The following is a 15670-nucleotide window of genomic DNA, read 5'->3' on the forward strand; positions in this document are numbered from 1 at the left end:
ACCAGCATTGAAATCTAAACTGTGAATTGGACAAGAGAAAATACCCTTCACTACAGAGTCCGGCACAGAACTAACTGCATTAACAAAAGGTCCTCCTTATATACTGTCCTGTCCCACCCCGCCCCACACAGCTTCAGCCAGGACCCTGCCCCAAACACAGGCCAAAAAACTAAAACGCTCCTCCTTATATACTGTCCTGTCCCGCCCCACCCCACATAGCTTCAAGCCAGGCCCCCACCCCAAACACAGGCCAAAAAACTAAAACGCTCCTCCTTATATACTGTCCTGTCCCGCCCCGCCCCACATAGCTTCAGCCAGGCCCCCACCCCAAACACAGGCCAAAAAACTAAAAAGGTAAACTTAGTAAAACAAAGAGAAGAAAAGATTGCCGGGCAGCTAAAGTATGAACGATTTTGTTAGCATTCACAAAGTGTTTGTCTCATCCACTCAGTTAAGTGTAGGCACCTATTAAAAAAAAAAACTTTAATAAAACACGTCTCTATTTTGGGAGCAGATACGCTCCCATGATAAGGATTAGCTGTAAAAAAACCGAATATGTAGAGAGGGAGGACTCCAAAAACTAAAATGTGTCGTGTTAAAAGTGTATTTATTGACTGGTTTGAAACCTGAGTATAACAAAGATAACAATAAACAGTATAAAATAGTCAACATGTAGAACTTGACAAAAGTACTTCTTTTTTTTCGTATCACAGTTAACAAGTCACTAACCAAGACAGGTTCATGTTTATATAACTCTACTTAAGATACTGACATTAAAATATTTAAAAAATATTACAGAACATTAGATCATAGTAACATTCAATACTCTTCCCCCCTCCCACCCCCCCACCACTCCCAGTTAGTGTTCTGCAGGTTCTTCCGGAAGAACGGGGGAGTTCTCCTTCTTAAAGACTCGGACGCTGATTAGGACAGTAATTTAAAAATCAGACATAGCGAATAAAAATACTCTCATGCAGTTTCTTTTTTGTAAACAGTGCTAGGGTTTTGGCAACATGCAAGATGAGTTGACTGGCGTGTGTCTCTATTCGGGGTCAGAGCTGCATGGCGACAGGTTCTTCTGTTTGAAGTACTGAGAGACCTGCTGGGGTAGCTCTGCCAGAACGGATCTGGCCAACGTTTCTTTTGGTGCCTGAGATAAAACAAACAAGCAGAATAAAAAAAACACAATTAGCCACAGCGATGAAACTGGCTATGGGCAACATTCACAAAGCTTTCACTGATTTTATTAAGGTGTAGTTTGATTATGTTGGGGTATATTTTCAAAGCTTTACTTCAATATTTAATAAAATCACTATTTTTAAATTGAGAAAGAACTGGGAATTTAAAATGGAAATGGAATTGAAAAACATGAATTGACCCCAACCCTGTCTCAAACATCTCAGCTTTGTTTTACTCTGAGTCTTGGCTCTTTATCAATACCACAAAAAAAAAAAAACCCTTGCCTTTTAATAATAGGTACAGCCAGGGATAGTGGGTATACAGAAATGTAAAAAAAAACTAAACCCACAACCCATCACTACAGAAGCATTTCTGAAACTCCCTCGCGGAAGTCCCACGGTGATGCTGCTTCACAGAAAGAAAGCACGTTGGGCACTCACGTTTCTGAACTCTCTGAAAGGTACAAACTGCACGATGTCCCGCGCTGCCTCCTCGCCGGTATAGGACCTCAGGATCCGATTGTCTCCGTCCAGGAACTCCATGGCGGCGAAGTCCGCGTTCCCCACGCCCACGATGATGACTGACATGGGCAGCTTGGAGGCCTGCACGATGGCGTGGCGCGTCTCGTCCATATCGCTGATCACGCCATCCGTGATGATCAGCAGGGTGAAATATTGCTGCAAACGAAGCAGAGACCAGCACATCATCACACGGATTTTATCAGCACCAGGAGATAGCAGAACCCACAGGGTAATGGAAGGGGTAGGCAACTCCAGTCCTGGAGGGGTAATCCACTCCTTTTCTTATTGGTACAGTTCACTGACTTTAAGCCCTGGTCAGTGGTTTACTACACACGGTTGGAACAAAGACCTGGGCTGGAATAAATTGAGGTAAATATTTAGAGGGGTGGGGGGATTATTCTAGGTAAAGAGCAATAAAAGCTATACTACATTTTAATCCAGTTCCAACAAGAAGCAGCTTTCACGTTTGCATTCATGCTTGCATGCATCTTTCCACAACGTTCAATCTAATTTTGTTTGTTTTTCTGGTTTGTCAGGATACATATCAGCAGATGAAGTGTCCCTTCTTGAAAAAAAGCATCCCTCAGCAAATCTAAAGCAACATGGCCAATGACAAACAGATAAACATTCCATGCATGTCATAACTGAACAGGAATATGACAGACAGCAAGCTGTGATTGCTATGTGCCGGGTCACTCTCAAGAACAGCTTATCAGAAATACTTGAAAGCATCTGACGCTAAGCATAAAATCAAGCGATGACATTTTAATTTACTGTGCTAAGTAATGTCACTTATCACGTCTACTGTCTGCTACACATAATAGAGTCATTTGAGGTTTTTTTTTTTTTTATTCCAGAGATTCTGCCTCCCGACCTTGGCATTTATGGAGCTTACTTAAGATAATTGCTTGCTTCTGCATCTAAAATTCACAATGCCCCGAATCCTTGGTCTCATCATCAGAACTGTACAGTATATCGGGACTGCTTCAAACAAAGAAGGGCTAGTATCGAATGCCCCACTACCAGAGTTGATTTACTGTAAAACAGGTACCAGGCGAGGTGTGATGCAATACATGTATCCAACGGTACTGTCTGTGCTGTGAATTGTCCACCTCCCTCCATACAGAGTCAGTATGGGGTATGAGCTCCTCAAGCACTGATGCAGACCTGGCATAGATTATGTTCTGTAAATGACTGTGTTGATGAGTGCTAAACAGAATCTCTGAGCAGTGCTTAATTGTTTGGAGTACTGTAATTGTTATAGCTTTATACAGACCTGGAGAAGACAGTACTGAAGATGGAACATTTCTTAGAGCATTGCCAACCCTGGTACTGGAAAGCGACGATCCAGCAGGTTTTTCTACGTACCCTTAAATCATCAATTTATTTAATTGTGATGACTCACTGTTCTGGCACAATTGTGGTCCCAGCCTGCCAGAACAGATCATTGTCAAGATGTGTTTTCATACATCACTGTATAAACACAGACTCGAGGGAGCAGACTTTACTACACTGATCCTACAGAGACATCAACAGGAAAAAACACCATGAAGCAGGAGATGCAGGAAAGCATGAAGTCATTTCATGATGGAAAACAGGAAAAGGACTTGTCTGGTTATCCTTCTCGAAAACAACTATTCCTGTTGAATAATGCAGGGAGAATTCAGCTAAGAAGATTCCCACTTTCCTTTTGCGACCAATCTTTTTTCCCCACAGGGTCTCTGGTCCTTTTTATATCCCATAATGATTGAATTCTTATCGTTATTATTCAGGCAGCTGATGTCTTGCACAGTTCTGTGCATCAAGTTTTTGAACATACAGCTAAAAAGCCCAATAAAATGTGTTAAACACAAGCGAACTGGCTCTCATTAAATGTTAACATGCCAGTGTCCTCATGAACTGGATCTATACCAGCGTAATGCTTTCCAGGCTGTTGTGCAAGAAACATCAGTAATACTGGACTAGCTGCAGTTCACAAGGCAATTGGCTGCAAATGTCTGCTCAGAATGTAATGAAGATAATAAAGATGTCAATTAGCACAGGTTTCTAGGGAGACTGTTCAGTAACAAAGTTTGATGAATGACATAAAAGATAAATTGTGTCTGAATAACTATCCAGTACAGCTGTCTTTCAAGTGCAGGAACTCCTTAAATAGAAGCACTGATTTAATCAAGCTTTTTTTTTTTCTTTCTGCAAAATGTTCTTTGTGCTCAAATTCAAATTCTCCAAGCTTGCTGATTTCCATCATGACTCCCCTCTTCTAAAACCTTCAGATTTCATTTTGAAGGTATCTATCTGGTTTGGTGTGTTGCTCTTCAGCAAGAAAGGGGATTTTTTTTTTTGCACACAAGTGTCTATGTTTGTTCGTGTGCTGATTTGAAATTTAGCTGCCTTTGAATCTCTGCTCTTCAGTGAAACTGTTGTACCTTCGTGAGAACTAGTCTGGCCCTCATTAAAGGGAGTTTTTGTTCCTCAGACCACATTTACAGCTACTGTACTCTCCTGATTTAACACCCTGGTTCACTTCTGCTAAGTCAGCTGATGATCAAAGTCTACAATGAAAGGACTTTTGCTTGAACCAGCAAAACCATTTTAATAACCTGCAAAAACTTCAGCTCTTACCCTGTCGAAAACTTGTGCAGATCTCCAAGTTAAAAGCGCCTTGTTAAATCTAAAACAAGAGAGTCGTTTAGCAAAAGCTTTTTTTATTTTTCATTGCCGTTCCTCTTGTCCGTGCTAATGAAAAGCCAGCCCTGTTCTGTTGGGTTTATTTTTCCTCCTGCATCAAATAACAAACGTGGGCACCCTGGAGCCACTGGTAATTTGGTTTTTCTTGTGCGGTTATAAAAGACTAAAGCGGGTGTTTTTCTCAGATCTCGCCCGCTGCGCGGATTATCAAAGCAGACCACTAGTTATGCTGGCAGCTGCATCTGAAAAGGACAGTTAAGGCAGCCCCCTTTTGATAGTGTCCCGTTCCCCTGCTGCTCTCCTTCAGAAGCTGGGGTCTTTAATGCACTAACAGACCTAATCATCAGGATCTCATTAGCTTCTCAGGTTCTCATTCTCTCATTAGCTGCATCAACTGGGGACCGTCTTTGCAGCTCTGCTTGGGCTGCTCATTCAGTGTGTGTGTGTGTGTGTGTGTGTGTGTGTGTGTGTGTGTGTGTGTGTGTGTGTGTGTGTGTGTGTGTGTGTGTGTATAGACACACACACACACTGCAAGTCCGCGACAGTCCTGATTTATTATTACCGGTTATCGGTACATGTTTAATGTTCACTTCACAACCATAATGGGCCCCAAATCTTTGACGATATGAATAACCTGCAGGTTATTGAAAACACAGCTGTTTTACAACGATCCTTTCCCAGTTATGACGAATGTAATACAGTTTCAATGGATAACCATTTTCCTGCTGCTGAGCCCAGTTATTAGATGTCATGACAGGCGGGGGTGTGTTCGCTGGTTGTCAAAATTTTCATTGCTGAGGTTGCAAAGTGACAGAAAGTTTATCTGAAATGGAACAGGATCTTGTTTGGGAGTTTTAATTGGTTTCACATCCCTCAAGCTTTCTGAGAGACACTTGTGTGGTTTATTAGCCAATTTATTAGCCTCGGCTCACACAGCCCCAAGTCTCTGCTTCAGGTGAAAGTGGAACAGAGGAAAGAGATGCTGCACCTTACATGGCAGCAGGGTAAAATGCTCTGTCCCGAACGAAGCAGGAACAAAAAGAAGAAAAAAACATCCCTCTGCACCTCTTACACGGGTGGACAGTTGTGCTTTGCAACAGGTACAGTGTGTTTAAAAAGAGCAGCACCAAGCAGCACTGGAAACACACAGTACAACACCTGCAGCTACTGGAAATGAATAATATTAATAACACCTGCTATCCCTTTCCCATTCTACTGGGCAACCAAAAAGGGTGTGGTGCCTCTGAAGTGATCCATTGAAAAAGCAGATATATTTCTATCCTGGACTGTGAAACCACACTGTGTGAATTATTGTATTATTAAATCTCTATCAATGGAAAGAAACAATAATAACTCTCAAGTAGATTAAAGGAGCGTGTTGCAGCATGTGCAGTGACAGTATGCAATTATGAGTAAGTGCATTCTGCATTCACAGCCTTCCAGCAGAAACACAGTAATGACTGCTTATTATTCCCTCTAACCAGTCTTACACTGTTCAGCTGTCTGGATTTCACACTAAAGCACACACTGTTCCTACATGGAAAGATTGTCAAAAGTAAAGTAGGTCACATTTTCCAGCACAGAACAGCGTTTACATATTGTTTCTGAACACTTCAGTAAACACATTCGAACGATGCAGTCATATATACTGTACACGGTGCCCATTAGAGACGTGTTTATTTGAACTGGTTTATGGTTTGGGCACACCCCTCTCCCCCATAATTAAAATGTTGTTATTTATGCACTTCTATTGTATGTATTTGCTGTGAATATCATTGTTATGGTTACTGCATGGAATGGCTTTAAACATTTACTATGACTGCTCTTTTACAAATGCTGAAATTCATTTCAGACATATGATATGATATGTAGCCAAACCCTTATAAAAGATCACCATGGCCCATGCCCCATGCGTTTCCTATGCTTATAACATGGTGTACATTGCTTTCCTATGCTTTCACTAAGCTTTACCACACAAGAGCAGGGTTTGTGTGCTTTAGGTACTTTTCTTTTACAGCAGGGTTTCATATATCTGGGTCTACTTCGAATATATATATATATATATAAAAACACAAATCGCCCAAAACAAGCAGTTTCAGAGAACTGAAATAAATTTGCAAAGCAAACACGATTGTATTATAAATGTTCTGATAATCCTTGCTGTCATCAACAATCACCGATAGAGAATTCAGCAATCCCAGAAACAATGCCTAGAGATATAATGTGTTGCTATGGTGATCTCCAACCAGTTTGAAACAGATGCAGTATAGAAGAGCATAAATGTATTCAGAGGCATGATTGTGATGAGTCTCGCTAGTGTGACAGCTGTGCCGCGCTACACAGAATCACAGACAAGTTACAACACCTCCAGAATACCAATGTTAGTCCCCAACCCTGGTTCTGCTGCGCAGGGTCGCCAGTTCAGACTGAACCCTGGTTCTGCTGTGCGGGGTCGCCAGTTCAGACTGAACCCTGGTTCTGCTGCGCGGGGTCGCCAGTTCAGACTGAACCCTGGTTCTGCTGCGCGGGGTCGCCAGTTCAGACTGAACCCTGGTTCTGCTGCACGGGGTCGCCAGTTCAGACTGAACCCTGGTTCTGCTGCGCGGGGTCGCCAGTTCAGACTGAACCCTGGTTCTGCTGCGCGGGGTCGCCAGTTCAGACTGAACCCTGGTTCTGCTGCGCCAGTTCAGACTGAACCCTGGTTCTGCTGCAGTTCAGACTGAACCCTGGTTCTGCTGCGCGGGGTCGCCAGTTCAGACTGAACCCTGGTTCTGCTGCGCGGGGTCGCCAGTTCAGACTGAACCCTGGTTCTGCTGCACGGGGTCGCCAGTTCGCACCCAGACTCTGCTCTGTTACATACATTAAAGACAACGAAAAACTGCAAACAGTGGCCTTTTCTACAGACCTGGTAAATAAAGCGAAACCGGGTTAATTCTCAAAACCAGTAACACCAAAGTGTCATCAGCAGCATTTATTGAAGTTTCAGAACTTGAAATTAACCACTAAGGAATTGAATGCAGGACTCTTAGGTATTCAGATAGCTTTTTTTTTCTTTCCAGATAATAAAATAGTAAAAATGACACTTTGGAGTAAAACGGTGCAGTGAATTCCTTTCAATGAATGAAGCTATGTGAAGAGTGGCATCACATGCATCAGAAGCCAACAGCTTGATCACTATTAAAAAAACAACAAACATTTCTGATAGAAGATAAAATAGGCGACCAACAGTGCATTAATAAAATATAACAAATTAAGTCATTCCCAGAGCATCCCTAGCATCTGCACACTGTGTTTAACTGGCTGTCATTACCTCCCTTCAGTCACAAGATATTCTGCAAAGAAGCAAGAAGGTTATTAATATCCTGGCACTTCCTCCTGGTCCCACTAGTGCCTCTTACTAACATAATGATGCACATTGCTTTCCCCAGAAGGAAGGGTGCTTGGGAAATGCACACCACAACACATCACAGAAGTGCTGAGACTTGTTTCAATGGTAGGGTTCCTCACAGTGGCTTGATTTCAGTGAGGGAATCGGCACTGGTGCCTGCGTGAATTAATGGAACTTTAAATATTGTTGCTTTTAAAACCTCAATTGCTACAAAGCACTGCTGTCATTTAACTGCAATTACACAGCCTTTCCATTGCATAACACAAGCCGCACCCACGCTTAGATCACGAAATCAATCAGACCTCTGAAATAAAGGGGATCACTGTTTCACATTGTAGAAAAAAAAAAACAAGCTACAGCTTGAGCAGTACTGACATCAGATTCTAAATTAAACAGGGCTGAAGTCACTGGCCATTGTGATTTAAAAATGCTGAACTGATTTTATGATGTGTGAATTCACAACCCTCAAGACTGACATTCATTTTTTGACAGAATTTGCTGCTCTTTTTGCTGTGTGCACCTGAATGACAAGGTGAATGAAGTGACCATTTTGCCAACATGCTGTATGAAATGTGAGACTATTAAACATGTAGCAAAATATGAGCAATACATAAGCGCTCGCCAAACTGGACTTTGTTCTTCATTTTAACCCGGATGCATCAGTATTCTACAATGGGGCCATGCCATGCAAAAGTAACAAAGGGCGCCCATACAGATACTATCCTTTTTATACTTACTGCGGCTACTTCCTGTTGCACTGCCTGAGACGCAAAGCGGGCGACGTGGTTGATTATCGGAGAGAAGTTTGTCGGTCCATAAAACCGTACATGAGGCAGACAGGCGGAGTACGCCTGGACTATCCCTTCCACACCTGCAGAGAGGAAATCAATTTCAAATTAATTAGTAGCATCACACAAAATGTATCAAAGTAACTTCCCTCTTAGAATGCTATTGCAAAGCAAGTTAAACAAATAACTATAAAATCTTATTCTATTATTTATACCATTAAACTTCTAGAGTAAATTAGATCATTTAAATGTATTGCTTCCTTAATGAAGTGCTGGTTTTACAAAACCATGTGATTCTGCTTTGGAACAAAATGAGAGTGGCAGTGATATTCCACTAGTGTTACGACTCATTTTAAATCGGCTGTTGAACTCTCTGAGGATTGTGTGAACAGCGCAGAAGGACTGGGGAATGACAACCCACGGAGGGTTGAATTAGTCTGTCAATTAAAACCGTTTGTGAAGAAATTAAGAAACAACGAAACTTCAAAAAAAAGAAGGGGAACTCAAATTTAAAAGAGGATGGGACTGGGGAATACGCACCTGAACAAAAGGGGTTTGTGGGATTGAAGTTAATGGCAAATTCATGCGATACCTGCGGAAACAGAAAAAAAAAACCTTTTAGAATAAACAGGCTGAAAACAGCTCAAGCCCTCTGCCTACTAAACCCATTAAAAGTGAAGCATGTGGTTCTGGATGGGTTACAATATGAACACTCAAACACAAAAGGATCTTGTGGATTGATGAGAGCTGGTCGTTTTGTATTCCCCCATGTGGTTATTTACTGTAAATATTAGACCAGTAAAAACAGTCTGGGGGAGAACATGTTTCTTAGCTGTCAGTTTGAGCCATCTATACCCCATCAGGTTAAGCTGCAGCTGGACTGCATTATCCAGTAAGTACACTCTGTTTCAGCTCTGGAAACCAAAACAAAGGCAGATCTAACTTTCCAGTCAACCAATGAATGGATTGATCGGACTGATTGATTATTGAACCCCCTTGAATCGTGTACGCTGCATGGGTTTGCAAGCTTACCAGTAATATGCTTTGGCGAAGGTGGAGAGGGTTAAAGTAATACTGGTATAAAAAACGAATCCTTGCATTTCACCCGATCAAACTGGTGATGGCAAGACCAAACAGAAACATACAGCACAGCCTACACAGACAAGCTCTAGAGATATTGAAGGGATCTGAATACAAAGAAATCCCATTCTTTATGAAGATCTGCAAGAGCATGCCCATATTGTGTTCACCACTCATTTACGATGTGTTTACAAGTGCTATATCATGGTTTTAATATGCTTCATTAAACCAGCTAATTACAATTACGTTACGCGACCATCAAAGCATAATAAAATAGTCTGGTTAGTCTCAGTCTCTCTGCACTGACAATCCCTCTAAAAGGTGCTATATTCATCCTCATCACCATCCTGCTTTTGAAGCTGGAATAGCATCACTCAAACCCTGGGCACCGAAGCCATTTACCTTCCAGTCCGGGGGCAGCTGGGCACCAAATCCCAGCGCAGGAAACATTTTGTCTCTGAAAGAAAAAAGAAAGAAAGAATCATCTCTGAAGCTGAGGTCTCACCTACATTAGAAACAGCTCTGCTGCTCCCCCTATGTGCTGAGTATATCATTTACGCAGGCACAGTCCAGTCTGCATGCATGCAAACTTGTGATGTTGGTATAGCTGAAATGTTTGACTTTGTTATCGTACTGTTCTCTGCGTGTCAGTCACAATTGAACAATCAATAAACAACCATAAAGAACCAGTTAAACCTGTGCATTGAGGTGTATGTATACACATTGCTATAATACCTAACAGTACTGAATGCACTGAATACATTTCACAGATTGTATGATGCTGGTTTTACAGTGCTAAGCACAGGGCTGTAAAGTTTGTTTTTTATTCTAAATGGCCAAATAAAAATCTGGGTCTCCCGTAGTTTCTTGGTTTTACGCTTTATTTACTATCTCTTGCTTTCTCCCTCTGCTCACAAGGAGGGGCTTACGTGTCGTAGTCTTGGATGATCTGCCCCACTGCCCATATCGCTGCCAGGTACTCGTTCGTCCCCATGGGGTTGATATGATGCAACGAGGAGGGATCCCGTGGGTTTCCATTGGACGCTGTGAAGTCGATGCCAACCTAAGGGAAAAAAAAGCATGACGTGACGATCCCGTAGTCATTTCATTTATACATGGCTGGCATAAAGTTGCTTGGCTTGGGGGTATAACCACACGCGCCGTGGCTAATCTAGCCAATGTACAATGCAGAGTCCTGAATTCTGGTATAATTATGTGACTTTAGCGGGGCCTCCTATGAGCAATTTGTTTTTTTTTTTTATCCTCTTTGGCTGTGAAACGCATGGTTTGCTTTACATGAGACCACAAAACTATACAATCCAATAGTTGGGACCCCGAAACACTGAACACTCAGTAAGCTCTTGTATTATAATGTGACTGACAACAGTCTGGTGACATTGCGAGATCTTGGGTGGTGCAGTTGCTACTGGGATTGTAACACAGGCTGCACATGGCGCATCTTTTGTGCTGTTTAATAATCACATTTCAGAGCGTCATCTGGTTTCCTCCTCCAGATGAATAACAGTTCAGTCCATGGGAGGGATGTGGAGAGGAAAAAAACAGCACATGAAGAAATAAAGCTTGACTCTGCAGGGATCTGAATGCAGAGACTTTTTCTGAACACCCTCCCCACCCCCCATTGCAACTGAGAATAGCAGCTAACTGTATATTACCATAGAAACTGAAAGCATCCTGTCTCACTGGATATAGAAATGTGTGCTTCTGGAACCTGCGCTTTGTACACAGTACAGCTTTATAACATAGCACTGTCTAAATATGCTGGATATTATAAGAGGTCTTAACAGCTTTACACTGAGAGCCAGCAATTCAATGCAAGTGTGGATGAACAACACATCATTAACTGCATTTGATTGATTTCTATTTGCTTTTAACACTGTATCTTGTAAATCTTTAAAGACATGTGACATAACATTTCACTCTTTACTCAATCTTTAATCAATGTTCAGGTAAAATGGACAATAGGCTATTCACAGTGGCTGCATTATTATACCTAGACTGGTTTATATTAGTGCATTATTACACCTAGACTGGTTTATATTAGTGCATTATTACACCTAGACTGGTTTACATTAGTGCATTATTACACCTAGACTGGTTTACATTAGTGCATTATTACACCTAGACTGGTTTACATTAGTGCATTATTACACCTAGACTGGTTTACATTAGTGCATTATTACACCTAGACTGGTTTACATTAGTGCATTATTACACCTAGACTGGTTTACATTAGTGCATTATTACACCTAGACTGGTTTACATTAGTGCATTATTACACCTAGACTGGTTTACATTAGTGCATTATTACACCTAGACTGGTTTACATTAGTGCATTATTACACCTAGACTGGTTTACATTAGTGCATTATTACACCTAGACTGGTTTACATTAGTGCATTATTACACCTAGACTGGTTTACATTAGTGCATTATTACACCTAGACTGGTTTACATTAGTGCATTATTACACCTAGACTGGTTTACATTAGTGCATTATTACACCTAGACTGGTTTATTTGTGTGTTTTACATAAAAGTACTGTATCTGTTGTAGCTAAAAGTAGCTAGATAGCATAGAAAAAAAAACTTATTTGAAAAAAAATCTCTCAAAATTAAAATGATTAATGCTTTTATATAAATATACACATTAAAACATCTTCCTTTATCATGTTTTGTCCCCTTATTTCACTAGAATCACGGCCTTCATTTATCAGTTCAAGCTTCTGCGTAGCACTGTGGTTTCCATAGTAACGCATACCTTCTCTTCCTGTGTCTCTATATACACTCTTTAAAAATACACTGTTATATTTATATATAGACCAGTGCACTGGACAAGGCTGGATTGCATTCACCTTCCACAATGTTCATAGACACATTTCAAAAAGTCTTTATCTTATAGTCTTCAAGGTTATTTTTATTATTATTATTATTATTATTATTATTATATTATTATTATTATTATTATTATTATTATTATTATAATTAAATATAATTCTCAACTAGAAATCTTTATAAGTTACATAAGAGATACCCGCTTTTAGCCCCCCCCCCCCCCCCCCCCCCCCCCCCCCCCCCCCCCCCCAATTGACAAAACATACTTCTAGTCAAAACTTTTGCCAGAATTCATAATGTTTCTATTAGTATTTCTTAAACTTTAGTTAGCTGCCTGTAAAAATGACAGAAGCAAAAATATATGAGCAAGATATTGGTTATGACTATATCACAATGCATCTGGAAACAGGAAACCAAGGACCACAGTGCGAGGCGTGTTTAGCTGAGGGAACACAAAGTCACTTTGTGGCTTGGAACAGTTTAAGGAGACAAGGTTTCAGGGCACTGCATGGCACACCAGGGGAGACTTGGGGTTTGATACAGCAAAGTTGCCTCAAACTAGGTCTCCCGGTCTCTTGGAACCAGGTTTCAAGCCACTGCTCCTGAAAAAGTGGCTTTGTGTTCTCTCAGCTTTACAGCAAGGATTGACCACCATTACAAAAGACAATTGACCAGTCAACCTGGGGTTGCAGGGTAGCGTGATGACACACTCTGGAAATCCATGTTGTGCAGTGATCAGGTCTGTACCGTTACTCGCTCCATGCTGTGCAGTGATCAGGTCTGTACCGTTACTCGCTCCATGCTGTGCAGTGATCAGGTCTGTACCGTTACTCGCTCCATGCTGTGCAGTGATCAGGTCTGTACCGTTACTCGCTCCATGCTGTGCAGTGATCAGGTCTGTACCGTTACTCGCTCCATGCTGTGCAGTGATCAGGTCTGTACTGTTACTCGCTCCATGCTGTGCAGTGATCAGGTCTGTACTGTTACTCGCTCCATGCTGTGCAGTGATCAGGTCTGTACTGTTACTCGCTCCATGCTGTGCAGCGATCAGGTCTGTACTGTTACTCGCTCCATGCTGTGCAGCGATCAGGTCTGTACTGTTACTCGCTCCATGCTGTGCAGCGATCAGGTCTGTACTGTTACTCGCTCCATGCTGTGCAGTGATCAGGTCTGTACCGTTACTCGCTCCATGCTGTGCAGTGATCAGGTCTGTACTGTTACTCATTCTCCTGCACACAGTGTGGGGGTTACTGTGTGCATTGAAATGAGCAACACCTTTTTCCATTGAATCAGCTGTGATGTCGGACAGCTTGTTGGATGTCACAGCTTCTTTTTAACACTTACTACAAAACTAAATTACAAAATGAAGCTCTTTTACTTACAGTAAACATTAGTTGACAGCCACCGAGAATGTAATCCAAAAACGAGTAGTCTCTTGCAATCTGTAAAATTGTAAAAGAGGCATTCAGTCTCATACTCTTGCAGCTTATCCAAAACTTACAAGCGACAAAACAAATAATGCAACAAATGCTTTACTGATGTAGTTTTTTTAAAAGTAGTGAGTAATTGTTTCTTGAGGAAAGAAATGCACAGTCCTTTTCTTCAGATATTAGTTTGGTTTATTCAATATATACAGGTTTATTTCCGGAAACAAAAAGAACACTCAAAGCAAAACAGTACAGATCACACTTTCATATGCAAACTGTATGGTGCAAAACTTAAGTTCAAAACAAAACAGAACAGAACAAAATAATACAATGCAATACTGTAGGTTTCATCCTCCAGGACTTTCTCGATCGACAAGTCTCCAGTAATCTCTCCTTAATGTCTCCTTAATGAAAGAGAGAAGTGAGCTGAGCCGAGTGAACCTTGATTAAGCAGCCACTGACCTCAGCCCCACCCTCCTTTCTTCTCTTTGTGGGTTCAATCACCCTGGGCAACCCCCTGTGGAGAGTCTCACGTGCGTGTCATAAAGAAAACTGGTTCTGGCTCACACTGCCTAAGCATGGCCCTGTGTTCCTTTATGCTTAACCCATGTTATCTCTTGAGCGCATCGGTTCCTCCAGCAATGTGTGATGGTGTTTATTCCAGCAGTGAGACGACCGTCGGCAGTGCAATGAAATGCAATCTCGCATTCACCAGTTACTATACCTCCTCTGATAATCTCCTTTCAAAACGAATGGAGCGTACAAACTTGCAAACACGTGTATCTTACATTGCAGTCAAACTTCTTTCCATGTTAACCAACATTTACATTTTTTTTAAATTATTACTAAACAGTTCGCTTTACTGCAATAGTAACGCTTGTTGACACGAATCTAGTCTCACTAAAAAGCATCATGTTGAGAATGGACTGAGACTGCATTTCCAGTAGCAGGAATGCTAGGTGTATACACGCGTGAGTGAATTTAAAGAAGGTTGTTTTGGGCTGGCTGTATTTGCATGATGAAAGTGCTACCAGCTGATGAGGAAGGGTTTAAACCACACACGTTTCGGGTCACGCTCACCTTACATGATTTCAGAATGATGATGCCAGAATTTTTATAGCTCTTTTTCTTCTTTTGTTTCTTTGGGTTAATGCATTCAAACTCGATCTACAACAAAGAAAAGAAAAACAAGGGATTCAATCTCTGTGCTTGTGAAAATAGGTCTAATCCCATACCATGCAATGCTGGTTTTCGAAAAGAATAGGCTTAGAAATGACAACATGGTTCTGAACCAGTCCCAATCAATGTATTGTGCATTCTGATACAGTTAAGCACAGTTAATTAAATGAATGCACATTCATTTAATTAGAACAGGTAATGGAAAAAAAAGGCACTTGGCTAATTTGTGGAATTTGTCGCTTGTCCTACTTAGGCAAGATGTTCTCATTACAGTAGGTATTTGGGGAACAACATTCCCAGTGGTTATAAATATATAATCATTTAAATACATATCCATTCACACACAGAGCCTTAATCCTTATAAGCAGCTAGTTATAAACTGGATGTATATATTATATACATACTGCACTTATATACCAGGAAATAAATAGCCAACACACCATCTGCCGTGTTTTATTGAAAGCTAAGGTAGGCTTTGTTTCCGTGCAAGTCGTTCTTCAGGGAACATTGTCATGCCACTGCTACTGTATAAAAACCCAACGCAGGGCATAAATAGACAAGCCTATTT

General features: G+C 41.2%; 1 protein-coding gene across 1 annotated transcript in view; it reads right to left on the reverse strand.

Annotated features, from left to right (window-relative positions):
• Positions 1-594: 594 nt before the first annotated feature.
• Positions 595-15670, reverse strand: part of cpne2 (copine II) — a 32582-nt gene continuing 17506 nt past the window's right edge. The window contains exons 9-16 of the mRNA XM_041222374.1: positions 15004-15090; positions 13879-13938; positions 10574-10707; positions 10047-10101; positions 9105-9156; positions 8514-8647; positions 1620-1856; positions 595-1150 (exon numbers count right to left, since the gene is read on the reverse strand). Coding sequence (XP_041078308.1) covers positions 1043-1150; positions 1620-1856; positions 8514-8647; positions 9105-9156; positions 10047-10101; positions 10574-10707; positions 13879-13938; positions 15004-15090 — 867 coding nt within the window. The 3' untranslated portion in view covers positions 595-1042. The remainder of the gene's footprint in view (positions 1151-1619; positions 1857-8513; positions 8648-9104; positions 9157-10046; positions 10102-10573; positions 10708-13878; positions 13939-15003; positions 15091-15670) is intronic.

This window comes from Polyodon spathula, chromosome 21 (assembly GCF_017654505.1).
Source record: "Polyodon spathula isolate WHYD16114869_AA chromosome 21, ASM1765450v1, whole genome shotgun sequence".
NCBI classification, from domain to species: domain Eukaryota; kingdom Metazoa; phylum Chordata; class Actinopteri; order Acipenseriformes; family Polyodontidae; genus Polyodon; species Polyodon spathula.